General features: G+C 43.4%; 1 protein-coding gene across 1 annotated transcript in view; it reads left to right on the top strand.

Moving 5' to 3' along the window:
* HUWE1 (HECT, UBA and WWE domain containing E3 ubiquitin protein ligase 1) overlaps positions 1-15,641 on the top strand; it is a 166,418-nt gene extending 150,777 nt beyond the window's left edge. Inside the window, exons 67-84 of the mRNA XM_081565454.1 lie at positions 585-1,131; positions 1,775-2,375; positions 3,258-3,382; positions 3,524-3,680; positions 4,898-5,030; positions 5,295-5,497; positions 6,089-6,216; positions 7,350-7,446; positions 9,254-9,409; positions 9,794-10,039; positions 10,308-10,425; positions 11,233-11,373; positions 12,361-12,648; positions 12,766-12,871; positions 13,348-13,465; positions 13,763-13,944; positions 14,226-14,416; positions 15,019-15,641. Coding sequence (XP_081421580.1) covers positions 585-1,131; positions 1,775-2,375; positions 3,258-3,382; positions 3,524-3,680; positions 4,898-5,030; positions 5,295-5,497; positions 6,089-6,216; positions 7,350-7,446; positions 9,254-9,409; positions 9,794-10,039; positions 10,308-10,425; positions 11,233-11,373; positions 12,361-12,648; positions 12,766-12,871; positions 13,348-13,465; positions 13,763-13,944; positions 14,226-14,416; positions 15,019-15,121 — 3,640 coding nt within the window. The 3' untranslated portion in view covers positions 15,122-15,641. The remainder of the gene's footprint in view (positions 1-584; positions 1,132-1,774; positions 2,376-3,257; positions 3,383-3,523; positions 3,681-4,897; positions 5,031-5,294; positions 5,498-6,088; positions 6,217-7,349; positions 7,447-9,253; positions 9,410-9,793; positions 10,040-10,307; positions 10,426-11,232; positions 11,374-12,360; positions 12,649-12,765; positions 12,872-13,347; positions 13,466-13,762; positions 13,945-14,225; positions 14,417-15,018) is intronic.
* The last annotated feature ends 12,145 nt before the right edge of the window (positions 15,642-27,786 follow it).

Here is a 27,786-nt window from a genome sequence, read left to right as displayed (position 1 = left end):
GCAAAGGAAGCCACCTGCCTCCCACACAAATAGGAAAATAGCAAGAGCCACTTGTCTTGAGACTACAGATTAGGCTGCAGAAGATTTCATTTTTAACCAGGCCAAAGCAGAACAGACCTAACATGCCAAAACATGAAGGGAGTCCCTATTCAGCAGGCAACATCCTGGTAGTCTATAGAAGGCCAAAGTAAGTATTGTCTTCTAGCACTAGGGGCAGTCCAATTTTACCAGTTGATAATACAGACCTGGCCTGCCGTCTCTGCTCTCTTCTCAGTCGTCATGTGGTGTAGGGCAAGTTACTTAATCTGTTTGAGCCTCTCGCTCATCGTCTCAAAACTGGATGGTTCTCTGATCTTTACAGTGGCCCTTTGAGGAAGTTGTTACAGATATTATAGAGTATATGGTACATAGTAGGCACTTGAGACAGCTCTTATTACTATATAAAGAGCCCTTACAGTTCTTGGGCTGGACACACTCTCTTCTCAAGCCGCCTAGGATGTATCAGCTCATCCCCCTCCCCTAGGGCTAAACCTTATCCCAGAGCTCTAGCCGAAGTGTTACCCAGAAACCATGCTCTGTTCCAGGCCTTCTGGCAGTAATGTGGACACCCTCCTACGTCTCCGAGGACGGCTCCTCCTGGATCACGAAGCCCTGTCTTGTCTCCTGGTCCTACTTTTTGTGGATGAGCCAAAACTCAATACTAGCCGTCTTCACCGAGTACTGAGAAATCTCTGCTACCATGCCCAGACCCGCCACTGGGTTATCCGTAGCCTGCTTTCCATCTTGCAGCGCAGCAGTGAGAGTGAGCTTTGCATTGAAACACCCAAGCTCTCTTCAAGTGAGGAAAAGGGCAAAAAGTCAAGCAAGAGCTGTGGGTCAAGCAGCCATGAGAACCGGCCCCTGGACCTGCTACACAAGATGGAGTCTAAGAGTTCCAACCAGCTTTCCTGGCTCTCAGTATCCATGGATGCAGCCCTAGGCTGCAGGACTAATATATTCCAGATCCAGCGTTCAGGGGGTCGCAAACATACTGAGAAACATGCGAGTAGTGGCTCCACTGTCCATATCCACCCCCAGGCTGCTCCTGTTGTCTGCAGACATGTTCTGGATACACTCATTCAATTGGCCAAGGTGAGGAGCTTAGAGGAACCTAACTCCTGGGTTCATCCATAGCCTAGTGAAATCTGAACTCTGAGGGAGCGCACAGGTCCTTACTCTTGGTGCTGAGATGTCTATTGTTTCTGGGAATTGTCCAATAAATAATTTTGTGGGTTTTTTTTTTCTCTTTACAATTTTTATGCATTGTCTCATTCATTCATCAACCTTCAGTGGTCTGTATGGTCCCAATTGTACAGATGAAGAAGCTGGGATGCAGAAATCTTTAGTGGCTTTGTCATATGGCTAGTGATGGAGATGACTGGACCTAGAACTTAATACAGTTCTCTTTCTAATAAGCTTTGCTGCCAAGCACTATGCAGAATACATTACCTCTAATCTCAACAATTTTGCATGATAGTGTAGGTATTCCCCCCACCACCATTTTTAAGTACAGAGATCAATGCTCAGAAAAGTTTACTAATTCTTTGTGTCCCTACAAAGCTTTTGTTCATTTCTCTAGGCTGCTTCAGTTGGATGAAACTCCTATGTTACATCTCTCCAGTGTTACCAAAGCTGTCCTAAGGAGTGGAGAGCTAGGTGCCAGTGTCTTTCCTTGTCAGGAAGATAGTTTCTATGTAGACCTCCTAGACCAAACCTGTCTTTCTTTTCCTGGCAGGTGTTTCCCAGTCACTTCACACAGCAGCGGACCAAAGAAACAAACTGTGAGAGTGATCGGGAGAGGGGCAATAAGGCCTGCAGCCCGTGCTCTTCACAGTCCACCAGCAGTGGCATTTGCACAGACTTCTGGGACTTACTGGTAAAACTGGACAACATGAATGTCAGCCGGAAAGGCAAGAACTCCGTGAAGTCAGTGCCAGTGAGCGCTGGTGGTGAGGGGGAAACCTCCCCATACAGCCTCGAAGCCTCTCCACTGGGACAACTCATGAACATGTTGTCACACCCAGTCATCCGCCGGAGCTCTCTCTTAACTGAGAAGCTCCTCAGACTCCTTTCTCTCATCTCAATTGCTCTCCCAGAAAACAAAGTATCGGAAGCACAGGCTAATTCTGGCAGCAGTGCTTCCTCTACCACTGTTGCCACCTCAACCACATCTACCACCACTATCACTGCCACCTCCAGCACGTCCACTCCGCCTGCTGCAACCACCCCTGTCACTTCTGTTCCAGCCCTGGTTGCTGCCACGGCTATATCCACCATTGCCGTAGCCGCTTCAACCACAGTGACTACCCCCACAACTGCTACCACTACTGTTTCAAGTAAGTGTGGATGTAGGCTGGGAGATACGGGGTGTATACATCCACCTCACTCTCAACTCCTCCATCCAGGTATTCCTCCCTGAATGACAGCAGTCAACTTGGTTTGTGTTTATGATAGCCAAGTATGTTAATTCTCACCCTCATTGGTCAGAGTTCTGTGTCTTCCCCCCTTCTTTCCTTTCCTTCCCTCCCTCTCTCCCTCCTTTCCTCTCTCCCTCTGTCCTGGGAAGACCACTGAATATGGGTTCCTCTAGGCTAAGCACAAAAGAAACCCCAATCTTTCTAGCCTGGTTGAGGGAGCCAGTTCTCAGAGGAAACAGCTCAAGAGCAGGCAGGATATGGACTTCCCTGGTGGTCCAGTGGCTAAGACTCGGGGCTCACAATGCAGGGACCTGGGTTCAATTTCTGGCCAGAACTAGATCCCACATGCCACAACTAAAGGTCCCACGTGTTGCAACTAAGACCCAGCACAGCCAAATAAATAAGAGTGTGGATTAAAAAAAAAAAAAAGCAGAATGCAATGTGAATCATGGTAGGATCGAGTAGCCAGGCCATCCCAGGAAGTAAAGGGAATGAGCTTTGCGGCAGACTAATAAGAATCATTTGAAGAAACAGATTTTGAAGAAGGGGGCTTTCAGAGGGCCCTCTTATGGGAGAGGAACAGTTGAGATAAATAGCTGAGATTCTTTGTCATTTTAGAAGGTACCATAAGAGTACTTGGCATTCCAAGTCATTTGGATTTGGCCATGGAGAAGGGGTGGATCTTCATTTTCACAACTTTTCCATTTTGAAACCCTGGGCAGTGCAGTGATTCCTTGACTCTGCCACTTTAAGTCTGTAGCAGGTGAGTTTCAGAGGCTTACAGTGTTCTGTTTCTCAAAGCTACTACTACTACTAAGGCCAGCAAATCTCCAGCTAAAGTTGGTGATATCGGCAGCAGCAGCAGCACAGACTTTAAGATGGTATCCTCTGGCCTCACTGAAAATCAGCTCCAGCTCTCTGTGGAAGTAAGTCTAAGCTTTTCTGACCTCCCAAGGTTGGGGGGGAGAAAGAGTCAACAGGGGTGGATAATATTAGGATTGACTGGAGTGAATAATGTTTTAGTTCTCAAGTTGAGGCTTGCCCGATCTCCGTTCTTTTTTCCCCAGGTGTTGACATCCCATTCTTGTTCTGAAGAAGGCCTAGAGGATGCAGCTAATGTGTTACTGCAGCTCTCTCGGGGGGACCCTGGGACCCGGGACACTGTTTTGAAGTTGCTACTGAATGGAGCCCGCCATCTGGGTTATACCCTTTGTAAACAGATAGGTAATAATAAGAATAAAGCACCCTGTCTTTCTGAAACCTTCCACTTAGGTGTCACCTCTTTATGGAAGCCTTCCTGAACCCCTAGGCTGAATCATATCCTCTCTACATCTGTAGCACAGCCTCCATGCATGCTTTTATCACAGCACTGATATCACTAGGTTGTCAGGATCTGTTTTCCTCTGTTTAGTTGTTCTCTGAGAGCAAGGCTGGCCTTCTCTCCTATATTCCCAATCCCTGGCACACAGCAGTTGCTTAGTGAGGGAAAATGAGCACCCATAGAATTGGCATTGCTTTCCCAATCTGGGCGCTCATAAGAGCCCTATGATGAAGCTGCTGAGGCAGTTCACCACCTGAGAGGTGCACCTACACTACCTTCAGGCTTAAGAATTGAGAGAATAATACCCTCTGCCTTTGTGCAGTTTTGAGGGTACAAAAATTCTGAGAACACTTATAAATCATCTAGTTCAGTCTTTTTCCCATTTTACCAAGAAGAAAACTAAAACCTGGGGTGGTGTAGTGATTATGAATCAAGGAGTAGAGTCAGATTTGCTTTCAGCATAGAGACTCTCTTTGTTGTCTCCCACCTCCATCCCACTCATGGGTCTCCCTAGATCTCAGCTACTTGTGTAGTTATCTCCTTCTCACAAATGTCACTGGAGCTGAGGTGATAATGGGAGTCAATTAGACTATATAACCTAGGGTATTCTTTGCTGCATAAGAATTACAAAGTTCTTCTGGATGAGGCCTCTTGACTGCCACTGGTTTATTCAGCACCCTTAGGCCAGGCAGTGTCCTAGGCACTATTCTAGACAGTTATCTCCTAATTCTCAAAGCAGCCTTGTGAGGTTAGGCAATATTAGCCCCCATTGTTAAAATGGGTAAGCAAGTTGGGAAAGAGGTTAATAATTTGCCAAGATTACCACAAAAACCTCAGAAGTTTGAGAGGTATACAGGCTTCAAAAGAGATACTTTTTCCCCTCTGCACTGAGGTGCATTTCACGTAGATTCAGCAAATCCTTGAAGCCAGGTAAACCAGTGGCCCTTGGGCAGCTGATCCATGAGTACCCAATAAAATGAATGGACCAGAATTCTTATACACCCCCAAGTTCAGTACAGCTGAGCCAAGAGGACGGCCTGGGAAGGTTCTTGAAAAGTTTTGGCTTTTAGCTGCTTCAGTAGGGAAGTCTCAACACTTCCTGGCTTCTCTGCCTGCCCAGGAACCCTTCTGGCTGAGCTACGGGAATACAATCTAGAACAGCAGCGGCGAGCCCAGTGTGAAACCCTCTCCCCTGATGGCCTGCCTGAGGAACAGCCGCAGACCACCAAGCTGAAAGGCAAAATGCAGAGCAGGTAGGTGGCAGCTGCCCATCTGGCTGTGGAGTTGGGGTCTGGGACATTATGAAAAGTGGTTCTTCCTGGTTTTCTAGTTATTTTTTCCCTCATCTCTGAGCCAATTTTGTTTCTGTCCTATATGCATATGGCCCTATTTTTCCTACATGTGTGATTTCCTTCTGAAATCCCATACCCTCTGGTTGACACAAGAAAGCCCTGCTTGTTCTGGGTGTTTATGCTTTGATGCTCTCAATATATGCGAGCCACCTCTACACTATCCAGGTTTGACGTGGCTGAGAATGTGGTAATCGTGGCATCTCAGAAGCGGCCTCTGGGTGGCCGGGAGCTCCAGCTGCCTTCTATGTCCATGTTGACATCCAAGACATCTACCCAGAAGTTCTTCTTGAGGGTACTGCAGGTCATCATCCAGCTCCGGGATGACACACGCCGTGCTAACAAGAAAGCCAAGCAGACAGGCAGGCTAGGTATGGAACTGGGGTGTCCAGTTGAGGGGCAAGTTTGGTGGTGGAAAAACGAGACCCAGGAGGGCAGGACTTAATGTCGTGTCTCCTTCCTGTTTGACCTTTTCTAAAAGAAGTGATGATCCTTTCTTAAAATGTTGGTGGCTGTATTCTGTATCTCACTCAAGCCGTCTACATAGGAAATTTCACTAGGGCAAGTGGGAATTAAAGGGAATGGAAATCTGACAAGGAAATTGGGGACAGATTTTTTAGTGAACAAGATTTAATTCACTGTGTTTGTCTCCTCTCTGCTTCCTTGATTACTCCTGGCTAAAATATTGTAGCCATGTTACCTCAGCTATGGCCTGCCAAATCCTTCCCTTCTGTCCTATAGAACTCTGACCTGCCACCATCCATCTGCCTAGCCCCATGTCCCCTGCCCTTACCTATAATGGTAGCTCTTAGTGCCTGACAATGAGCACTCTAAGACTGCCTGAGTGTAGAGCTCAAAGACCTCAGCAAGATGCTTGTGGTGGCTCAGGAGATGGGACAGAGAAAATTGAATATTCCCTCTTTCCACAGGTTACATCTTACCTTCTTTTTTCTTTCTCCCAGGTTCCTCCGGTTTAGGCTCAGCTAGCAGCATCCAGGCAGCTGTTCGGCAGCTGGAGGCTGAGGCTGATGCCATTATACAAATGGTACGTGAGGGTCAGAGGGCGCGGAGACAGCAACAAGCAGCAACGGTTAGCATGATGCCTGTGGCCCCTCATTCATTTGTCTCTTCTCCCTCTCCCACCATATCATCAGTGGGATTTCATTGCCCTTACCTTGTATGCTTTTGCATTAAGTTGGCTATATGAATGCTTCTGGACAACAGAGTTAATTTTTCTTGGTGCTTTCTTGACTGTTCATTGGTTTGGTTTGGTTTGGTTTAAAGCTTGGCCATCATACCCCACTCCCAGCTATCCAGTCAATAGTGGCGCTTTTGCAAACTGCATAATGCTAAGTGTCTAGGTCCTAAGGGGATACGGGATAAAGATTTTTCAGTCTCATGGAACAATGCAAGTGCATCAGAGACATATCAGGAATCCTGCCCTTGAAAGTCTCCCAAGCTTGGTACACTTCCCACATAGCCTCTTCTGGCAATGGCTGGTCCCTCCACCCTGGTCTCTGCCTCTGTTTTTCATACTCCCTTGGCACCCAGGCACTCAGGCTCTTTTAGGAGGAAGCCTTCAGGTTCCTAGGTAGCCAGTTCATTGTTAGGATCTTAGCATAGAGTGACTGTAGAAAAAGCCTAGCATCATGTATATACACTATGGCATTCATTGTCTGCCTGTCCTTATACAACATGCAAGTTACCTTCCCAAGATCCAAGAAATAAGGCTCTCTTGAGGCCTGTTGGTTTAAAAAGCCAGTCCCACCCATCAAAGATTGCATTAATTCATTCCCCTGTTATTTCCTCTTTCGTGAGCAAAAAGGAACAAAGAGCAAACCTACCTTTTGCCCATCTGAGCTTTATACACACACACACACACACACACACATGCACACATATAAACTGTCCCTAGAAGTCTTGAAGTCCGGGAGGCTGGTGCCTGACTGGACTCAGGCCTGGAATAGAATGGAGGCAAATGGCAGGCATCCAGGGAGCTCTTTGGAAAAGCATGCTAGCTCAGGGTGGAAGACAGCAGAGGAGGTGGGAAGGCCATTCTTTTGTACTGGAGAGCTAAGGAAACTCTTTCTTTCCATATGGGAAGATATGGGAGGCTTATTTCCAAGCTTAATGATATGTGAGAGATTGTAGAACAGCCTCTAGCCTATCCCTGAGGAAAACAGAGTTGCACCCTTTATGTGACTTTGTCTCCCTTTTATCCAGTCGGAGTCAAGCCAGTCAGAGGCATCTGTCCGAAGGGAGGAGTCACCCATGGATGTGGACCAGCCATCTCCCAGTGCTCAAGATACTCAGTCCATTGGTCAGTACTACTTCCTATTTCCAGCCCAACAAAAGGGAGAGCCAATCTTCATGGAATGGGTGCCTGATCCCCTGCTTTAAACATACATAGGCTCAGTGTTTTCGTTTGTTTAAGTGAACCCTGGTTTCTGTATATTGATAGACCCATACCAATCAACTAAAATCACTAACCATTACCACCTGGTCCTCATTGGAGACTCCTAGCACACACTGCAATTTCTGTAGTAAAGAAACTATGGGGCTTCCCTGATGCTTCCATGGTAAAGAATCCACCTGCCAATGCAGGGGACACAGCTTCAATCCCTGGTCCAGGAAGATCCCACATGCTCTGGGTGACTAACCTGCTAAGGATATAAAAGATCTGAACAACTATTAATAATTTTGACATATACAGGACACCACAGCCAATAACAACAGAATAAACTTTTTGAAATGCATATAGAACATTTACCAAAATTAACCGTATCCAGAGCTTTAGCTTAATAAATTTCAAAGTGCTAAAATATCTCAGAGCATATCCTCTGATAATAGTAGAAATATGTGATATCGAGACTTCCCTGGTAGTCCAATGGCTAAGACTGTGTTCCCAGTGCAGGGGACCCAGGTTCAATCCCTGATCAGGGAACTAGATCCCATATGCCACAACTAAGAGTTCTCATGCCACAACTAAAAGATGCCACATGCCACAGTGAAGACATGGGCCAGCCAAATAAACCAATAGGTGCCTCATTGGTGGCTTAGTGGTAAAGAATCTGCCTGCCAATGCAGGAGACATGGATTTGATCCCTGATCCAGGAAGATCCCATATGCCACAGAGCAACTAAGCCCATGCACCACAATTATTGAGCCTGTGTTCTAGAGCCCAGGTGCTGCAACTACTGAAGCCCTCACACTCTAGAGCCCATGCTCTGCAACAAGAGAAGCCACCACAACTAGAGAAAAGCCCACATGGCAATGAAAAAGCCCACACAGCAATGAAGACCCACCATGGCCAAAAATAAATAAATATTTTTTTTAAAGACACTGTGACAATACTGTGTGAAGAGAGCATGTGTTTGTCTCCCCATTTACTATCTCGGGGACCTCTTTCAGTTTCTTCATTTAAAATAGGGATGTTCCTAGTTAGGATTGAGTTAATGGGTATATATATAACACTTAGCAGTCCTGGAATACAGTGGATGCTATTATTAGCAGCATTTATCAAGGTTAATTTCATCTAGAATGCTTTTGGGCACCCTTTTAACAGATTCCTGTGGGATAGTGTCATCATAGGACATCTGTTTTTTAAAAATTATTAGATCATTCAATTGGAAAAGACCCCGATGCTGGGGAAAGACTGAGGGTAGGAGGAGAAGGGAGCAACAGAGGATGAGATGGTTTGCTCAAACATGAGTTTGAGCAATGCCAGGAGATAGTGAAGGAGAGGGACACCTGGTGTGCTGCATTCCATGGGGTTGCAAAGAGTCGGACATGCCTGAACAACAACAACAAGATCATTTAATAATCCATAGGTCTTCTGGGAGCTGAGAAGGCAATGAGAAGACCAACACTATCTGGTAGAATTTTCCTGCAGTAACCATTAGCTCCATGTAGCTATTGAGCACTTGAGAAGTGTTTAGTGCAACTAGACAAACTTTTTCTTGTATTAATTTTATTCCGTTTAAATGCCATTCAGTGTAGGACTAGAGCTTGCTTTCAGATGTTACTCAGTGGCCAGTGGACCAATCTATTTGGTTTCTCTAATGGCCTATGCATTTGGTCTGAATGAAGAAAAAGCTTCCTGACTCTCTCCTCTGTGTGCCATCTAGGCTCAGATGGAACTCCACAGGGGGAGAAGGAGAAGGAGGAGAGGCCACCTGAGTTACCCCTGCTCAGTGAGCAGCTGAACTTGGATGAGCTGTGGGACATGCTGGGAGAGTGTCTAAAGGAACTGGAGGAATCCCATGACCAGCATGCGGTGCTAGGTAAGCTGTGGCCTGACGGCCCAGGCCTGCTGATCTGCTCTGGGGCCCTTTCTGCCAGCTTAATTTTCTTCCTTCCAGATTACTCCTCTCCCTCAGGTCTCCATGAGAGTTCAAAGGAGAGGATTTTTTTCTCCAACTTCATTATCAGAAAAAAAGATTTGCTTTCTCTTTCAGTAGCTGTTATCTTTTACTTTTTAGACTAGGGGAATCTTTATAACTGGTTGTCTATCCCATTTTTCTTTGGAAGCTCTTACTTCCTCTGTGGCACCATTATGTATCTCCTGCAAGTTTTCATCTAGTAGTTTTGAAATTTGATTCTGAAGGGGAAGAGGTTTATATGTTGAAGTTTAAAAGGTCGCTGTCCTATATCATTCCTACCCCCAGTGCTACAACCTGCTGTCGAGGCCTTCTTTCTGGTCCATGCAACAGAGCGGGAGAGCAAGCCTCCTGTCCGGGACACCCGTGAGAGCCAGCTGGCACACATCAAGGACGAGCCGCCTCCACTCTCCCCTGCCCCTTTAACCCCAGCCACTCCTTCCTCCCTTGACCCGTTCTTCTCCCGAGAGCCCTCGTCTATGCACATCTCCTCAAGCCTGCCCCCTGACACACAGAAGTTTCTTCGCTTTGCAGGTACAGGGAAATCTTAGGCCCCCAAATGTAGAAGGCTTCATTTTTCTATGGGGTCATTTCATATATTTTGTTGTCAGCTGATTTGCAGGGTGACTGTGTGTGTGTGTGTATGGAAAGTGAGGCTAATGAGTTAGGGACTGGGCCTGGGAGTCTTTTTGTGCCACACTTTTTTTTCCCTGAAACAAGGAAGAGTTGCTGGCTGATTGACTTACATCCCTTCTTCTGTGACCCATGATGTGCTGATTCCTGCTGTCCTTTCTCCTGTCAGAGACTCATCGCACTGTGTTAAACCAGATCCTACGGCAGTCCACCACCCACCTCGCTGATGGGCCTTTTGCTGTCCTGGTAGACTACATTCGTGTCCTCGACTTCGATGTCAAGCGCAAGTATGTGCCCTGGATGTTTTGAGGGGGAGGCTTTCTAAATAGTATCTCCCCTCCCAAAAAGGAGCCAAACATCCTCCGGGGTTGATGTTTCCAGAGAAAGAAGTTTTCCTTGGTGGCAGCCTTGGATTGGAATGGTGCTAAGCAGGGGGAAGAGACTCATCTTTGCCACCAAGTGCCACTGTACCTAAATATTCCTTGGTGCTCTCCAACCTAGTCTCTGTTCTTCATCAGAGAAGTGCAAGCCTTTGTTGAACCACATGAATTCTAAAATCCCTGTCTATCCTTTGGGGTAATACAGGAGATGCAGATAGCCATAATATATTTACAGAAGGGCTTGGAAGGGTCGAGAAGGCTTCCACAACACTCCTGTCATTTTTTACTCTTCTCTTCCTTTCCGTGCACCTACACATGCTTACCTGCTTATTGCAGAAATTCCATGCCATAATGTCTGTGGGCCCCTATTTGATGGACATGGGGGAAATTTAGAGTTGGTAGTGAATGACCTACCTTTCCCAGTAGTAGTAGTAGTGTTAGTCACTCAGTTGTGTCTAACTCTTTGCGATCCCATGGACTGTAGCCTGCTAGGCTCCTTTGTCCATGGGATTCTGCAGGCAAAAATACTGGACTGGGTTGCCATTCTCTTCTCCAGAGGATACTGGGCATTTCCTCAGGGAAAAAAAGGTGGAGAGCAGAGGTCAAAGTGTCTGGAGGATGAGCAGAACATCACTGTGGGTCTTCATCCTAATCAGTCAAACAAATCTGCTCTGCCACCCCAATCTTATTTTCCTTTCTTTCCTACCTCTCCAGATATTTCCGCCAAGAGCTGGAGCGTTTGGACGAGGGACTCCGGAAAGAAGACATGGCTGTGCACGTTCGTCGTGACCATGTCTTTGAAGACTCCTATCGTGAGCTGCACCGGAAATCCCCTGAAGAAATGAAGAATCGATTGTAAGAACCCAGAGCAGAGAGTAAAACAGGATGGGGTGGTTCTGACCCTTCCTCCTTGGTAGTGAAGGCTTAGTTGGGGCCCAGATGTTCAGGGGAACTTAGAGAGGTGCTTGCCCTCCCTGGTAGGAATTCCTAAGAGGAATCTAGCTCTCACTGAGCTGTCCATATTCTCCGCCCAGTCTCATGAGACTGGTTTTCTGTTGGCTAGCTGGCCTTTGGGCTGAGCTACCCAACAATTCCTATACAGATAGCAGAGTCTGTGGAATTTACGAAGGTACACCTGATGGCTTCACAAAGAGCTTTTCTCCATTGTTACACTAGGAACGGGAAGCCTGCTGAGCAAATGGTACCCTGGGTTGAGGGAGACCACACTTGCAAGAGTGGCTCCCCACCAAATTGGTAATCACTCCCTGGTGATTCTGACGCCACCTAGAGGAGATTGGCAGTTTGCAGTATCATGTGTCATGGGAGCCAGTGAGATGATAGACCTATTGAAGTCGTTTGATGATGCTCTTGAACTCAGGAACTTGATTCCTCCCTCCCCTTGTGGCATGGACTCACTATCCATGTCATCACACAGGAATTCAGACAAGCTTCCAAGACAAACTGAACCCTACTCTTCCACCACCAAATTGTAATCGACATCAAACTCAGCTCAGCTCTCTTTGATACCACTTTATGACTCCTCCATGTTTTCCCTAAGGGAAGGCCTTATTATGCCTTTATATCTTTCCTGTTAGTGTTTTCTGGGATATCAGTGAGCCTTTACTGACACTTCAGAACATCTCTTCCATCAGTGATGCCCTTTTCTGTCCCAGATCCCCATCTCTCTTCTGGGCTCTCCTGGCACTCTGCATTTACCACTGTCCTCTGCCTCTGCACTCCCCAGCTGCTGCTTCACTCAGTCACTCACTCAGGTCATGCTGTGCAGAAGATTGGATTTGTCCTGGGCCTTCTTCACATCCTTATCTCTGCTCTCTTAAACAGGTATATAGTATTTGAAGGAGAAGAAGGGCAGGATGCTGGAGGGCTCCTGCGGGAGTGGTATATGATCATCTCTCGGGAGATGTTTAACCCTATGTATGCCTTGTTCCGTACCTCACCTGGTGATCGGGTCACATACACCATCAATCCATCTTCTCACTGCAACCCCAACCACCTCAGCTACTTCAAGTTTGTCGGACGCATCGTGGCCAAAGCTGTGTATGACAACCGCCTCCTGGAGTGCTACTTTACTCGGTCCTTCTACAAACACATTTTGGGCAAGTCTGTCAGGTAAGGATGTGGCACAGTCCTAGGACTGTCCTCAGGCCTGGAAATCTGGTCCTTGTGCCCCATCCCTAAGCTGCTTCTCTGCCACCCCAACCCATGACCCTATTTGTGTTTATCTAGATATACAGATATGGAGAGTGAAGATTACCACTTCTACCAGGGCCTGGTTTATCTGCTGGAAAATGATGTCTCCACACTAGGCTATGATCTCACCTTCAGCACTGAGGTAAGTCAGGAGATCCTGACTGTGGCACACCCCAACTAGTTTAGGAAACCCCGTTACGGGATTGCTCTTGAACTGACAAAATACGCTAGTACACTATTCTTCATTCCCAAAGGTACTTCATTGTAGGAAAATTGTGCAAATAGAGATAGATGAAAAACAAAACAATCTCAAGGTTACGCTTCCCCAAAATTGCTTTACATAAAGTTTTTTTTTTGTATTATATTATGTTATGTTATCCATGCCCTTTTCCGTTTTAGTATTGAGAGTTTCTATATGTTTTAGGACTAAACACTTGGCCTTTTCCATTTAGGGATTTATGAGCTCATGAGAAAAGTCACTGTTGTTTTTTTTTATGACCTTGCTTCATTTCTTTGCCCAGGATACAGCAAAGAGTTTAGGGTGTGTTTCCAGGTATCTATGTAAGTCCCATCCTAGACCAAGCCTGATTCATATTACAGGTATTTTGGGTATTCTAGGTCCAAGAGTTTGGAGTCTGTGAAGTTCGTGACCTCAAACCCAATGGAGCCAACATCTTGGTAACAGAGGAAAATAAGAAGGAATATGTACACCTGGTGTGCCAGATGAGAATGACAGGTAGGGGAAATGTCCCTTAGACCCCCTAGCTGTTCAATATGGGACAAGGTCAGGCCTCACTCATTACACAGACATTGTTTCCTCTTTTCTCCTATGCCAGCCACAAATGCCTTGCATAAAAGGAGTCCAAAAACCTGACCAAAAAATATTTCCCTTCATCCACCCTCATACAGGGACCTAGAAACAGTGATGGGTGAGGTAGGCAGATTAGTCAGCATCCTGCTGGATTAGGGGTCTCTGACCTCTTGACAGTTATGCAAATTCAGATGCCACGTGGCTTGTCGGTTCTTTCCCCAGGAGCCATCCGCAAACAGCTGGCGGCTTTCTTAGAAGGTTTCTATGAGATCATTCCAAAGCGCCTCATTTCCATCTTCACTGAGCAGGAGTTAGAGCTGCTCATATCAGGACTGCCCACAATCGACATTGACGATTTGAAATCTAACACTGAATATCACAAGTACCAGTCCAACTCTATTCAGGTGAGCTGATGCTGGCATCCCTCCCTGTATCCTTAAGCAGTGTTAGTTTGTATGACAACCAAATAAACCGGTACTCTTAGGGGAGGGGGGTTTTGAGTGATAGCTTACCTGAACCTAACTCTTCACTCTTCTGGAGTTTCAGTTTTCAGGTGATGTCATCATGTGAATGGAGGAACTGAAACTTGTCCCACAGAAGGGACTTGCCTAACATTCCATATCCCATCCCCCTTTATTCCAGGAGCTCTCTACCTAATGCTGTCTTCTTGTGTTCATTCCTATAGATCCAGTGGTTCTGGAGAGCATTGCGTTCTTTCGATCAAGCTGACCGTGCCAAGTTCCTCCAGTTTGTCACAGGTACTTCCAAGGTGCCCCTGCAAGGTTTTGCTGCCCTTGAAGGCATGAATGGCATTCAGAAGTTTCAAATCCATCGGGATGACAGGTCCACAGACCGCCTGCCTTCAGCTCACACATGGTAAGAGGAAGGGTTTGTTCTTTTCAGCATTTGGATTGAACTTGCATATTTGCCACTTCTGTGCCCCTACCATGGTCAGGAATAGTCAAGAACCCAAATCTAGCCCCAGCTACCCTGAACCTACGGGTATACCGCTCACAGTTTGGTGGTTTTTGTGGATATGATGGTGTTTGAGATGAGAAGCTGACCCATGACCCAGATTCACAGTGGGGCTGGGGAGACGTTGCAGGTGAAAACTGCCCTGTGAGAACAAGGCATATTCCAGGGCTCAGCATGGTCAGAGCAAGAAGTTACAGGGAGCAGAATGCTAAAGAACTCAGCAGAGGTGACCAGTGACCCTGAATGCCTCCTTGGAGTTTTCAGGCTCCAGGGGGTATGGTATTTGGGAAGTGGTATTTATACCATGGTTGGGCCATGGTATTTAAGGAGGAGTGATAGGGTCAGGTTATATTTTAGGTGCCTGGTAGCCAGTAGTGGGGCCAGATTTGAGAAGGGCAGACAAGGCTAGGACAAGATTGGGAATATACAGGCAGAAATCAGGTGGGAACACAGGGATTTGGTTATCATCTTTTGTCACGAGTTGATGTGTCTTCTTTCCCTAGTTTTAATCAGCTGGACCTGCCTGCCTATGAGAGCTTTGAGAAGCTCCGCCACATGCTACTATTGGCCATCCAGGAGTGCTCTGAAGGCTTTGGGCTGGCCTAAAAGGGCCACGTCCACTACTGTAGGGTTTTTCTACCATTGTTGGACCTGGGAAAGGGGGAAATGAAAACGAAAAAGAACCAGAAAGAAATGTCAAAAACCAATAAATGAGTCCACCAACTCACCATGTGTGTGTCCCAGCTGCCCCAGCGCATACCCGTTCCCCCTTTCCTGCTCATCCTATCTACTGGCTCCCTTTTCCTCACCTCCTCTCCCCATTCCATGCCGTCCATGATCCCCCACCCCATGTGTTAAAAAGGCAATAGCCTTTACAGGGACCCGTTTGTCCCAACTGTTTGAACAGTGTGCTCCTCAGATTCTGTGTTCAGAAGGATTTGCTGCATTGAGACTTGAAACCTTTGGATAGGGGAAAAAATTATATATATATATATTTTTTTGTTCTGTTTGCAATTCTTAATTTGTGCTTGGAATGTGTTGATGTGCACAGCTAATGATTCAATGCGAGACAAGATTGGCGTCTGTGTTGTGGAGGTTTCAAATAAAGAGCACTCTTCATAACTCACTTTTCACAATGGAGTTTTTTTCAAGTTTAAAAAGAAATACGCACCTCTTGAACACATGCTAGATGGCTGGAGAAAAAATCCAAATGGACTCTCCAGAAAGCCATTTCTGTTACCACACTGGTGCATCCTCCTCCTTCAGGGTCATCAGGAACTGAGGGGATCTTTTTCAGAATGGCATCTACACTTGGGAGTGATGATGTTGTTAGAGATTGCAGCTAAGGACAAAGCACCACCTTGCTCTAGGAGAACAAACTAGCAGGTTGTTAAAGAGAATTCTCTCAACCCAACCGAAGGTTCTGTATCCTGAGCCTTTGTAACAGTTTCAAGTCTGGAGCTCAGTTTAAAATTTTGATTTCATTTATTAATGTTTTAGTTTACTTCTAACAAATTTTAATAAATAATTTGACTGGCTCCCCAGAACAGTCTTTGCATCCTTTTTGGTTTTGTTTTGCATTTTCTTGTTTGTCAGATCTGTTCACAGATCTAGGTGGGTTTTTTTACTCCATCCAGCACTTAAAGTTGATCTAAGAACTTTGATGATTCCAGCCTTCAAAGATAAAAGTAATAAAAGTTTAGTAAACTCAGTGGTACTGGCTTTGTGTGGTTTTTCTCATTCCCTAAGGTTCAACTTCTTAAAAATTTTTTCCTTGACTATGTCCCAGAGTGTGGATCTAGGAAAGCAGTAGTGTGTGTGTTCTTAACCTGATCCCTTGGTCCTGATGCAAATAGCTGCTAGTCTTTTTTTTTTTTCTTTGAGCATTCACGCGTGCCTGTTCTGGCCCTCCTGACTACCGAGAGACAGATGAATCAACCCTCCACCCTCCTATTGAGCTTCTAGTCAAGAGGAGGAGACAGATCAGTTCTGTGTCCAGATGTTGGAAGGGGGATCTCTGGGTATGCAGAGCAAAAGTGTCTGGTCTAGCCTGGAAGATCAGGAAAGGCTTTCTGTTGTCGGTGGCACTTAGGTTGATTCATAAGGCTGTGTGAGAGTGAAGATTAAGGAGGAGAGGGTAATCAAGGTCAACACGGCAGGAGTTCAGTTGCTAGGGCAAGGCCTGAGTGAAGAATAGGGGCCTGAGATGAGGCTGTGAGTCCAGCAGGGCTTTAAAATGAGTGGATACGCAGAAATACGGTAGAATTGATCAATATACTTAGGAACCGGTTCTTAAAGTAAAAGTAAAATAAAACTCTGACCATTTAAATTTGAAAGGGATGCAAGGGTTGGGAGTTGGGTGTGGAAGTTGGGAGTACAGATGGAATAATCCTGAAGGAAATAAATGAATAACTCAATGACAAACCACAAGAAGCTAATGTGACTATGATTTGTCTTTTGGATATGCTTATGGTGTGATACTCATCATCTCTGTCAAAAGAAAAAACTTGACAGTAGATGGTAACTTAAAGGTAAAGATGCTACCTTGATAAGGTGGCCTCAGACTAACAGCCAATATCACACTGCAAGCATAAAGTGGTCAGTTATCACCAACATGGTTCTGCAAGTTCTAACCATTCCATAAGGCAGGAAACAAGGTACAGCTGTTAAGAGAAACTATTTTGCTAAACGAAGACAATCAGAGTTATTAGAGCTTAAGTGAGTCCAGCAAGAGGCCTGGTTAATAATGAACGAAACAGTTCGTGTAAGCATTTGTGTCTCACTCTGTGAGTCTATGGACTGTAGCTCGCCAGGCTCCTCTTTCCAGGGATCTTCCCGACCCAGGGATCCAATATGAGTCTCTGGCATTGCAGGCGGTCTCCTGCATTGCAGGCTGATTATTGACTGAGCCACAAGGGAAGCCCTTGTCCAACAAGTATAAAGAAATAATATGGTAAATTGCTATACAATAGTAAAAATGTATCCACATATATTAATGCATGCAATCTCAAAGATAAGCAAAAACGTATGAGACCTGCCTGTTAAAAACTTTCAAAACAATACTACATGCATGTGTACCAAGAACATGAAAAACCATATCCACGTGTATGGAAGCCCATGCGTAAGTATGACAGTACTGCACAATGTTCAGGATAAGCTGTGGGGGACAAAAAGCGACGCAGCTGGGAAGAGGTGTATTATCCAGAGGGCTTAAGCTAAATGTTTTTATTTCTTACCTTGGTGGTGCTAGGTACATAGGTATTCCTTCACTCAGTTCAGTCGCTCAGTCGTGTCCGACTTTGCAACATGAACTGCAACACGCCAGGCTTCTCTGTCCATCAGCAACTCTGATGGCCACCAACTTCTCTATCCACCAACTCCTGGAGCTTACTCAGACTCATGTCCATTGAGTCAGTGATGCCATCCGACCATCTCATCCTCTGTCGTCCCCCTCTCCCGCCTTCAATCTTTCCCAGTATTCGGGTCTTTTCAAATGAGTCAATTCTTCACATCAAGTGGCCAAAGTATTGGAGTTCCAGCTTCAGCATCAGTCCTTCCAATGAATATTCAGGACTGATTTCCTTTAGGATGGACTGGTTGGATCTCCTTGCAGTCCAAGGGACTCTAAAGTGTCTTCACCACAGTTCAAAAGCATCAATTCTTCAGCGCTCAGCTCTCTTCACAGTCCAACTCTCACATCCATACATGACTACTGGAAAAACCATAACTTTGACTAGATGGACATTTGTCAGCAAAGTAATGTCTGTTTTTTAATATGTGGTCTGGGTTGGTCATAGCTTTTCTTGGAGGGAGCAAGCGTCTTTTAATTTCATGGCTGCAATCACCATCTGCAATGATTTTGGAGCCCAAGAAAAGTCTGTCACTGTTTCCCCATCTATTTTCCATGAAGTGATGGGACCAGATGCCATGATCTTAGTTTTTTGAATATTAAGTTTTAAGCCAGCTTTTTCACTCTCCTCTTTCACTTTCATTAAGAAGCTCTTTAGTTCTTCACTTTCTGCCATAAGGGTGGTATCATCTGCGTATCAGGTTATTGATATTTCTCGCAGCAATCTTGATTCCAGCTTGTGCTTCATCCAGCCCGGCATTTCCCATGATGTACTCTGCATATAAGTTAAATAAGCAGGGTGACAATATACAGCCTTGACATACTCCTTTCCCAACTTAAAACCAGTCTGTGTTCCATGTCCAGTTCTAACTGTTGCTTCTTGACCTGCATATAGATTTCCCAGGAGGCAGATAATATGGTCTGGTATTCCCATCTCTTGAAGAATCTTCCACAGTTTGTTGTGATCTACACAGTCAAAGGCTTTGGCGTAATCAATAAAGCAGAAGTAGATGTTTTTCTGGAATTCTCTTGCTTTTTTGATGATCTAACAGATGTTGGCAATATTTATAACTTTTCTACACCTGAGATATTTCATAATACATTTTTTGAGATGGACAATTTATTAAATTTCACAATGCGTTTAAAGCGGGTATCAGCGGACTCAATAACAGGCCTAAGTCTATGTGAAGGGTAACAGCTGCTTTCATGATATGATTAAACATGTCTCTTGCCCCCTAATAATTACCTTCACTGATGTGTGTGTTATAATTACTACCGGTTATCACCTTATTAAAATAGTCCTCTTGGGCTTCCCTGGTGGCTCTGGTGATGAATCTGTCTGCCAATGCAGGAGACACAGGTTCCATCCCTGTCTGGGAGGATCCCACATGCCAAGGAGCAACTCAACCCATGTGCCTCAACTATTGAGTCTGTGATCTAGAGCCTAGGAGCTTCAACCACTGAGCCCTCACACCCTAGAACCCATGCTCCACAACAAGAGAAAACACTGCAACAAAAAGCCCTGCAACTAGAGAGTAGCCCCCACTCACCACAGCTACAGAAAAAAATAGTCCCCTTACAGATAGACCATATAATTTATCATTCAATGTTGGGCAAGTTTTCAAGTAAAAAGAGTGCTATTGATAATTATGCTGTGGGATTTCCCTGGCGACTCAGTGGTTAAAACTTCATGCTTCCATTTCAGGGGGCGTGGGTTTGATCCCTGGTTGGGGGACTAAGATCCCATATGCCACACAGCACAGACACACACAAAAAAGAAAATTATGCTGGGCCACAGTGCAAACAAAGCCAGATAAATTGGGATGTATGGCTGTATACTTATGAGACATATGTCTTGGCTGGAGAAACAATTACCCATCATAAACATTTTTATTGGCACTTACCATGTGCTGACAGCACTGTGAAGCCTCTACTTTGAAACTAGGGAAAGGAGCAGGTATTGGGAAAGTATAGAGGGCATTGGATACACAAAGAGACTCTATAGGCAAGGGTAGCAGGAATAAACATTTTCTCAAATACAAGCAATGACCAGTTAGAAAACAACAGGAAATAGATTCCCTTCATAATAGTAAAAAAGAATACCTAGGAATAACCTTAAGCAGTGTTTGGGACTCATGTGAAAAAGCTGCAAAACTCTTGTGAGAAGCATAAAAAGAGAACTAAATGAGCAGGCTTCCTGTGTTTATTTGGATAAAAACACAAGTATAGCTGGCTTTGAGACTTTGCTGACATGCTAAGTAAGATGGGAGTTGAAATGAGCAGATTTGACAGAGAATGGCTTCAAGCCATGAATATTGTGTGCTGTGGTCTACAAAGACAACATGAAACACCAAGAGCCAGCTGGGGAAGAAATAGTTTTGTCAGTGTTAAATTTGGGAAACTTGCCTAAGTATTGGAAAGGGGAGAAATAGAAAGTTTGCCCTGCATGTCACACTAAATAAATTCCAAATGGAAGATTCAAGCATGAAAAACATGAACTTATTTTTTGGGGGAAAATAACAACTAATCTGGAATATAGAATATCTAACGCAAAAAACTAAAAAAAGACATTATTAATGGAAAAGACTGACATATTTGACTGCTAAAATGTTGGCAACACCACAGTTAAAAAGCAATGGCAATCTAGGAAAAAAATACATCTCTAACCATCTATGACTATGTATATATATATATATAAAATTTACAAATCACTAAGAGACAAACTCCCAAACAGAAAAACATCCAAGGATATGAAAAGGCAATTCACAAAAGAAGAAATACATTCTTTTACAAGTGGTTGACCAGTTTTCCCAGCACCACTTGTTAAAGAGATTGTCTTTTCTCCATTGTATATTCTTGCCTCCTTTGTCAAAGATAAGGTGTCCATAGGTGGGCAGATTTATCTCTGGGCTTTCTATTTTGTTCCATTGATCTATATTTCTGTCTTTGTGCCAGTACCATACTGTCTTGATAACTGTGGCTTTGTAGTAGAGCCTGAAGTCAGGCAGGTTGATTCCTCCAGTTCCATTCTTCTTTCTCAAGATTGCTTTGGCTATTCGAGGTTTCTTATATTTCCATACAAATTGTGAAATGATTTGTTCTAGTTCTGTGAAAAATACCGTTGGTAGCTTGATAGGGATTGCATTGAATCTATAGATTGCTTTGGGTAAGTATACTCATTTTCACTATATTAATTCTTCCAATCCATGAACACGGTATATTTCTCCATCTGTTTGTGTCCTCTTTGATTTCTTTCATCAGTGTTTTATAGTTTTCTATATAGAAGTCTTTTGTTTCTTTAGGTAGATATATTCCTAAGTATTTTATTCTTTTTGTTGCAATGGTGAATGGTATTGTTTCCTTAATTTCTCTTTCTGTTTTCTCATTATTGGAGTATAGGAATGCAAGGGATTTCTGTGTGTTAATTTTATATCCTGCAACTTTACTATATTCATTGATTAGCTCTAGTAATTTTCTGGTAGAATCTTTAGGGTTTTCTATGTAGAGGATCATGTCATCTGCAAACAGTGAGAGTTTTACTTCTTCTTTTCCTATCTGTATTCCTTTTATTTCTTTTTCAGCTCTGATTGCTGTGGCCAAAACTTCCAAAACTATGTTGAATAGTAGTGGTGAAAGTGGGCATCCTTGCCTTGTAAAAGAATGAAATTAGAACACTTTCTAACACCATACACAAAAATAAACTCAAAATGGATTAAAGATCTAAACGTAAGACCAGAAACTATAAAACTCCTAGAAGAAAACATAGGCAAAACACTCTCCGACATAAATCACAGCAGGATCCTCCATGACCCACCTCCCAGAATATTGGAAATAAAAGCAAAAATAAACAAATGGGACCTAATTAAAATTAAAAGCTTTTGCACAACAAAGGAAACTATAAGCAAGGTGAAAAGACAGCCTTCACAATGGGAGAAAATAATAGCAAACGAAGCAACAGACAAACAATTAATCTCAAAAATATACAAGCAATTCCTGCAGCTCAATTCCAGAAAAATAAACGACCCAATCAAAAAATGAGCCAAAGAACTAAACAGACATTTCTCCAAAGAAGACATACAGATGGCTAACAAACACATGAAAAGATGCTCAACATCACTCATTATTAGAGAAATGCAAATCAAAACCATAATGAGGTACCATTTCACACCAGTCAGAATGGCTGCTATCCAAAAGTCTACAAGCAATAAGTGCTGGAGAGGGTGTGGAGAAAGGGGAAACCTCTTACACTGTTCGTGGGAATGCAAACTAGTACAGCCACTATGGAGAACAGTGTGGAGATTCCTTAAAAAACTGGGAATAGAACTGCCATATGACCCAGCAATCCCACTGCTGGGCATACACACTGAGGAAACCAGAATTGAAAGAGACGCGTGTACCCCAATGTTCATCGCAGCACTGTTTACAGTGGCCGGGACATGGAAGCAACCTAGATGTCCATCAGCAGACAAATGGATAAGGAAGCTGTGGTACATATACACAATGGAATATTACTCAGCCATTAAAAAGAATACATTTGAATCAGTTCTATTGAGATGGATGAAACTGGAGCCCATTATATAGAGTGAAGTAAGCCAGAAAGAAAAACACCAATACCGTATACTAATGCATATATATGGAATTTGAAAGTTGGTAATGATAACCCTATATACGAGACAGAATAAGAGACACAGATGCATGGAACAATTTTATGGACTCTGAGGGAGAAGGTGAGGGTGGGACGTTCTGGGAGAATAGCATTGAAACATGTATATTATCATATGTGAAACAGAACACCATTCCATGTTCGATGCATGTGACAGGGGCTCAGGGCCGGGGCAATGGGATGATCCAGAAGGATGGGATGGGGAGGGAGGTGGGTGGGGGGTCCAGGAGGGGGAACACATGTAGACCCATGGCTGATTCATGTCAATGTATGGCAAAAACTATTACAATATTGTAAAGTAATTAGCCCCCAACTAAAATAAATAAATTTATAAAAAAAAAAAAGACATACAAATGAGCACTCAGCATATATAATTGTTTTTGTTTCTATGATAATTATTATCTCTGCAACAAAGACACCAGTAAAAGCACAATAAAAACCACTTCTCAAGTTGAAATACATACAAGTGTGACTCTCGCCTTCTGAGAAGGCCCACACTATCTGTGGAATGTGTTTCTCTCTAAATAAATCCACTTCTTATCTATTTATTTCTCGCTGAATTCTTTGTGCTGAGACAGAAAGAATCTGAGCCTAAGATCAAACACCAGAATTTAGGCTTCCAGTTCAAGATAGCGGAGTAGAAGGACATGTGCTCATCTCCTCCTGTGAGAGCACCAAAATTGCAACTAGCTGTTCAATAACCATTGACACAAGGAAACTAGAACCCATCAAAAATAAGATACCCCACGTCCAAAGACAAGGAGCCACAACAAGACAGTAGGAGAGATGCAATTACAGTAAAATCAAATCCCATACCTGCCAGGTGAGCGACCCACAAACTGGAGAACAATAATACCAAAGAAGTTCTCCAACTATTGTGAAGGTTCTAAGCCTCATGTCAGGCTTCCTAGCCTGGAGATCCAACAAAGGGACTGGGAATCCCCAGGGAATCTGACCTTGAAGACCAGCAGGATTTGATTATAGGACTTCCACAGACTCCACTCTTGAGGGCACAAAGTCTTGCACCCACCAAGACCCAGGGGAAAGGAGCCATGATCCCACAGGAGACTGAACCAGACCTACCTGCTAGTGTTGGAAAGTCTCCTGTGGAGGTGTGGGTTGGTGGGGGCTCACCATAGGGACTGGGGCACTGGAAGCAGCAGTCCTGGAAGATATCCCTTGGCATAAGTTCTCTCAGAGGTTGCCATTAACCCTACCATAGAGCCCAGCAGACCCCAGGGCTGGGTCACCTCAGGCCAAACAACTAACAGGGAGGGAGCACAACCCCACCCATCAGCAAATAACTCGATTAGATTAAAGAAGCAATAAATGCTGGAGAGGGTGTGGAGAAAAGGGAACCAACCCTCTTACATTGTTGGTGGGAATGAAAACTAGTACAGCCACTATGGAGAACAGTGTGGAGATTCCTCAAAAAACTGGAAATAGAACTGCCATATGACCCAGCAATCCCACTGCTGGGCATACACACTGAGGAAACCAGAACTGAAAGAGACACGTGTACCCCAATGTTCATCACAGCACTGTTTATAATAGCCAGGACATGGAAGCAGCCTAGATGCCCATCAGCAGACGAATGGATAAGGAAGCTGTGGTACATATACCCAATGGAATATTACTCAGCCATTAAAAAGAATACACTCGAATCAGTTCTAATGAGGTGGATGAAACTGGAGCCTATTATACAGAGTGAAGTAAGCCAGAAAGAAAAACACCAATACAGTATACTAACACGTACATATGGTATTTAGTTAATTGGTAAAGATAACCCTGTATGCAAGACATCAAAAGAGACACAGATAAATAGAGCAGTATTATGGACTCGATGGGAGAGGGCGAGGATGGGATGATATGGGAGAATGGCATTGAGGCATGTAAATTATCACATGTGAAATGAATCGCCAGTCCAGGTTCGATACATGATACAGGGCACTCGGGGCTGGTGCACCAGAATGACCCGGAGGGATGGGATGGGGAAGGAGGTGGGAGGGGGGTTCTGGAAGGGGAAAACATGTATAACCATGGTGGATTCATGTCAATGTATGGCAAAACAAATACAATATTTTAAAGTTAAAAAATAGATAAATAAACTAATTTTAAAAATAAATAAAAAGTAAAAGATAAAGCTTTACTGAGCAAGGCCCTGCCCACTAGAGCAAGACCCAGTTTTTCCCACCCAGACCCTCCCATCAGGAAGTTTACTCAAGCCTCTTAGGCTCCTCCACCAGAGGGCAGACAGAAGAAGCAAGAAGAACACAATCCCACAGCAGCTAGAACAAAAACCACAATACAGAAAGTTAATCAGGATGAAAAAGCAAAGAGTTATGTCCCAGATAAAGGGACAAGATAAAACCCCATAAAAACAACTAAATGAAGTGGAGATAGACAACCTCCCAGAAAAAGAATTCAGAATAATGATAGTGAAGATGATCCAGGACCTCAGAAACAGAATGGAGAAGATGCAAGAAATATTTATCAAAGACCTAGAAGAACTAAAGAAAAAACAGAGATGAACAATACACTGTAAGGAATCAATAGTAGAATAACTGAGGCAGAAGAACGGATACATGACCTGGAGGAGAGAATGGTGGAAATCACTGCCACAGAACAGAATATAGAAAAAAGAATGAAAAAAATGAAAGCAGCCTAAGAGACCTCTGGGACAACATTAAATCCACCACCAATATTTGCATCACAGGGGTCCCAGAAGGAAAAGAGAAAGAGAAAGGACCTGAGAAAAATATTTGAAGAGATAATAGCTGACAACTTCCCTAACATGGGAAAAGAAATAGTCAACCAAGTCCAGGAAGCACAGAGTCCCAGTCAGGATAAATCCAAGGAGGATAAAAATATTAAAAGCAACAACGGGAACATGACAAATAAGATACAAGGGAATTTCCATAAGGTTATCAGCTGACTTTTCAATAGAAACTCTAAAAACCAGAAGGTAATGGCATGACATATTTAAAGTGATAAAAGAGAAGAACCTACAACCAAGAACACTACCCAGCAAGACTCTCCTTCAGATTTGGTGGAGAAATCAAAAGCTTTCCAGACATGCAAAAGTTAAGAGAATTCAGCACCACCAAACCAGCTTTACGACAAATGCTAAAGGAACTTCTCTAGGCAGGAAACACAAGAGAAGGAAAAGACCTACACAAAATAAACCCAAGAAAATTGAGAAAATGGTTATAGGATAATACATATAAATATTACCTTAAATATAAATGGATTAAATGCACCAAACAAAAGACATAGACTGGCTGGGTGGATGAAAACATGTGCATATATGCACTTCCACTTACCACATCACTGTACTTAACCCCCCAAATTGTATGTGATTATTTTATATTGTTAGGTTAATCATGTTTCCATTGTGGCTTGCAACTGTAATTATCTTTTATTTTTTGTCTGGCTATTGATTGTGAAAACTAAAAAAAAAGCATCTTTTACTATGATGATTATATAATTATTATTCACAATACCATTGTATCATGATTGGTTAACAGAAAATAATAGGATTCTATATCACCAAAACTACCATTTAATTTTTTTAAAAAACCTGTAATCACTTTTTAAAATCCAGATGCATATCAGAATTATCTCAAAAATTTTTTTTAAATACCAGTATCCAAGTATGCTTTTTTCTTCAAAGCTCCAGATGTGTTTCTAATGACCAGCCAAGTTTAAAAACAACTGGACTATATGATGATCTTTTACTTTTATCTGGTTTGTTTCACTTTTTCTATGTCATATTCAGTGTTCCCATTTCATTTAGCTTATGTTTTCCAATTTCTCCATCTCTTTTTTTTTACTGTTTTTTCTCAAGTCTTTATCAAGTGTAGTAGAAAAGTCTTTGTATACATACTATATATATATATATATATATATATATATATATATATATATTAGAAAATTGATGAATTTGGGGCTCCTAGCTAAAAAATTTATGATATTTTGATTCCATTTGTTCAACTTAGTATGACTCAGTTCAGTTCAGTTTAGTCGCTCAGTCGTGTCCAACTCTTTGTGACCCCATGGACTGCAGCACACCAGGCTTCACTGTCCATCATCAACTCCCAGAGCATACTCAAACTCATGCCCATCGAGTTGGTGATGCCATCCAACCATCTCATCCTCAGTAATCCTCTTCTCCTGCCTTCAATCTTTCCCAGCATCAGGGTCTTTTCAAATGAGTCAGTTCTTTGCATCAGATGGCCAAAGAACTGGAGTTTCAGCTTCAGCATCAGTCCTTCCAATGAATATTCAGGACTGATTTCCTTTAGTCTGGACTGGTTGGATCTCCTTGCTGTCCAAGGAATTCTCAAATGTCTTCTCCAACACCACAGTTCAAAGTATCAATTCTTCGGCACTCAGCTTTCTTTATAGTCTAACTCTCACACCCATACATTACTACTGGAAAAACCATAGCTTTGACTAGGTGGACCTTTGTTGGCAAAGTGAAGTCTCTGCTTTTAAATATGCTGTCTAAGTTGGTCATTAACTTTTCTCCCAGGGAGTGAGCTTCTTTTCATTTCATGGCTGCAGTCACCATCTGCAGTGATTTTGGAGCCTGAAAAAATAAAGTCTCTCACTGTTTCCAATGTTTCCCCATCTATTTGCCATGAAGTGATGGGACCAGATGCGATAATCTTAGCTTTCTGAAAGTTGAGCTTTAAGCCAACTTTTTCACTCTCCTCTTTCACTTTCATCAATAGAATCTTTAGTTCTTCTTCGCTTTCTTCCATAAGGGTGGTGTCATCTGCATATCTGAGGTTACTGAAATTTATCCTGACAATCTTGATTCCAGCTTGTGCTTTATCCAGCCCAGCGTTTCTCATGATGTACTCTGCATATAAGTTAAATAAGCAGGGTGACAATATACAGACTTGACATATTCCTTTCCCGATTTGGAACAGGATGCTAGATTTCTAATTTGTTAGAAAAACAACAGATACCCAACAAGCAATAAAAGTTTACTGTCTATATGTATAACTGAAATATACACTTGTGCATGTGTTTGTGTATGTGTTAACATGAGCAAGAGAGAATGTGAAGAAACAGGTGCTGTTATATACTGCTGAGAAACTGGTACCATCTTTCTGATGTGTGATTTTATAATATCTACTGAGAAAGAGGAAAAACAGCCCCTGACTTCTGAGAGCTGGCCTGGTGTTCACAGTCAGGACTTGGTGTTCTGTTGAACATAAACACAGAACATCAACATCAGACGAGGCCACT

This window comes from Giraffa tippelskirchi, chromosome X (genome assembly GCF_054371585.1).
Source record: "Giraffa tippelskirchi isolate mGirTip1 chromosome X, T2T-mGirTip1v1.2.pri, whole genome shotgun sequence".
Taxonomy (NCBI): domain Eukaryota; kingdom Metazoa; phylum Chordata; class Mammalia; order Artiodactyla; family Giraffidae; genus Giraffa; species Giraffa tippelskirchi.
Note: the sequence above shows the minus strand (reverse complement) of the source record. Positions and strands in the feature narration are given on the sequence as shown.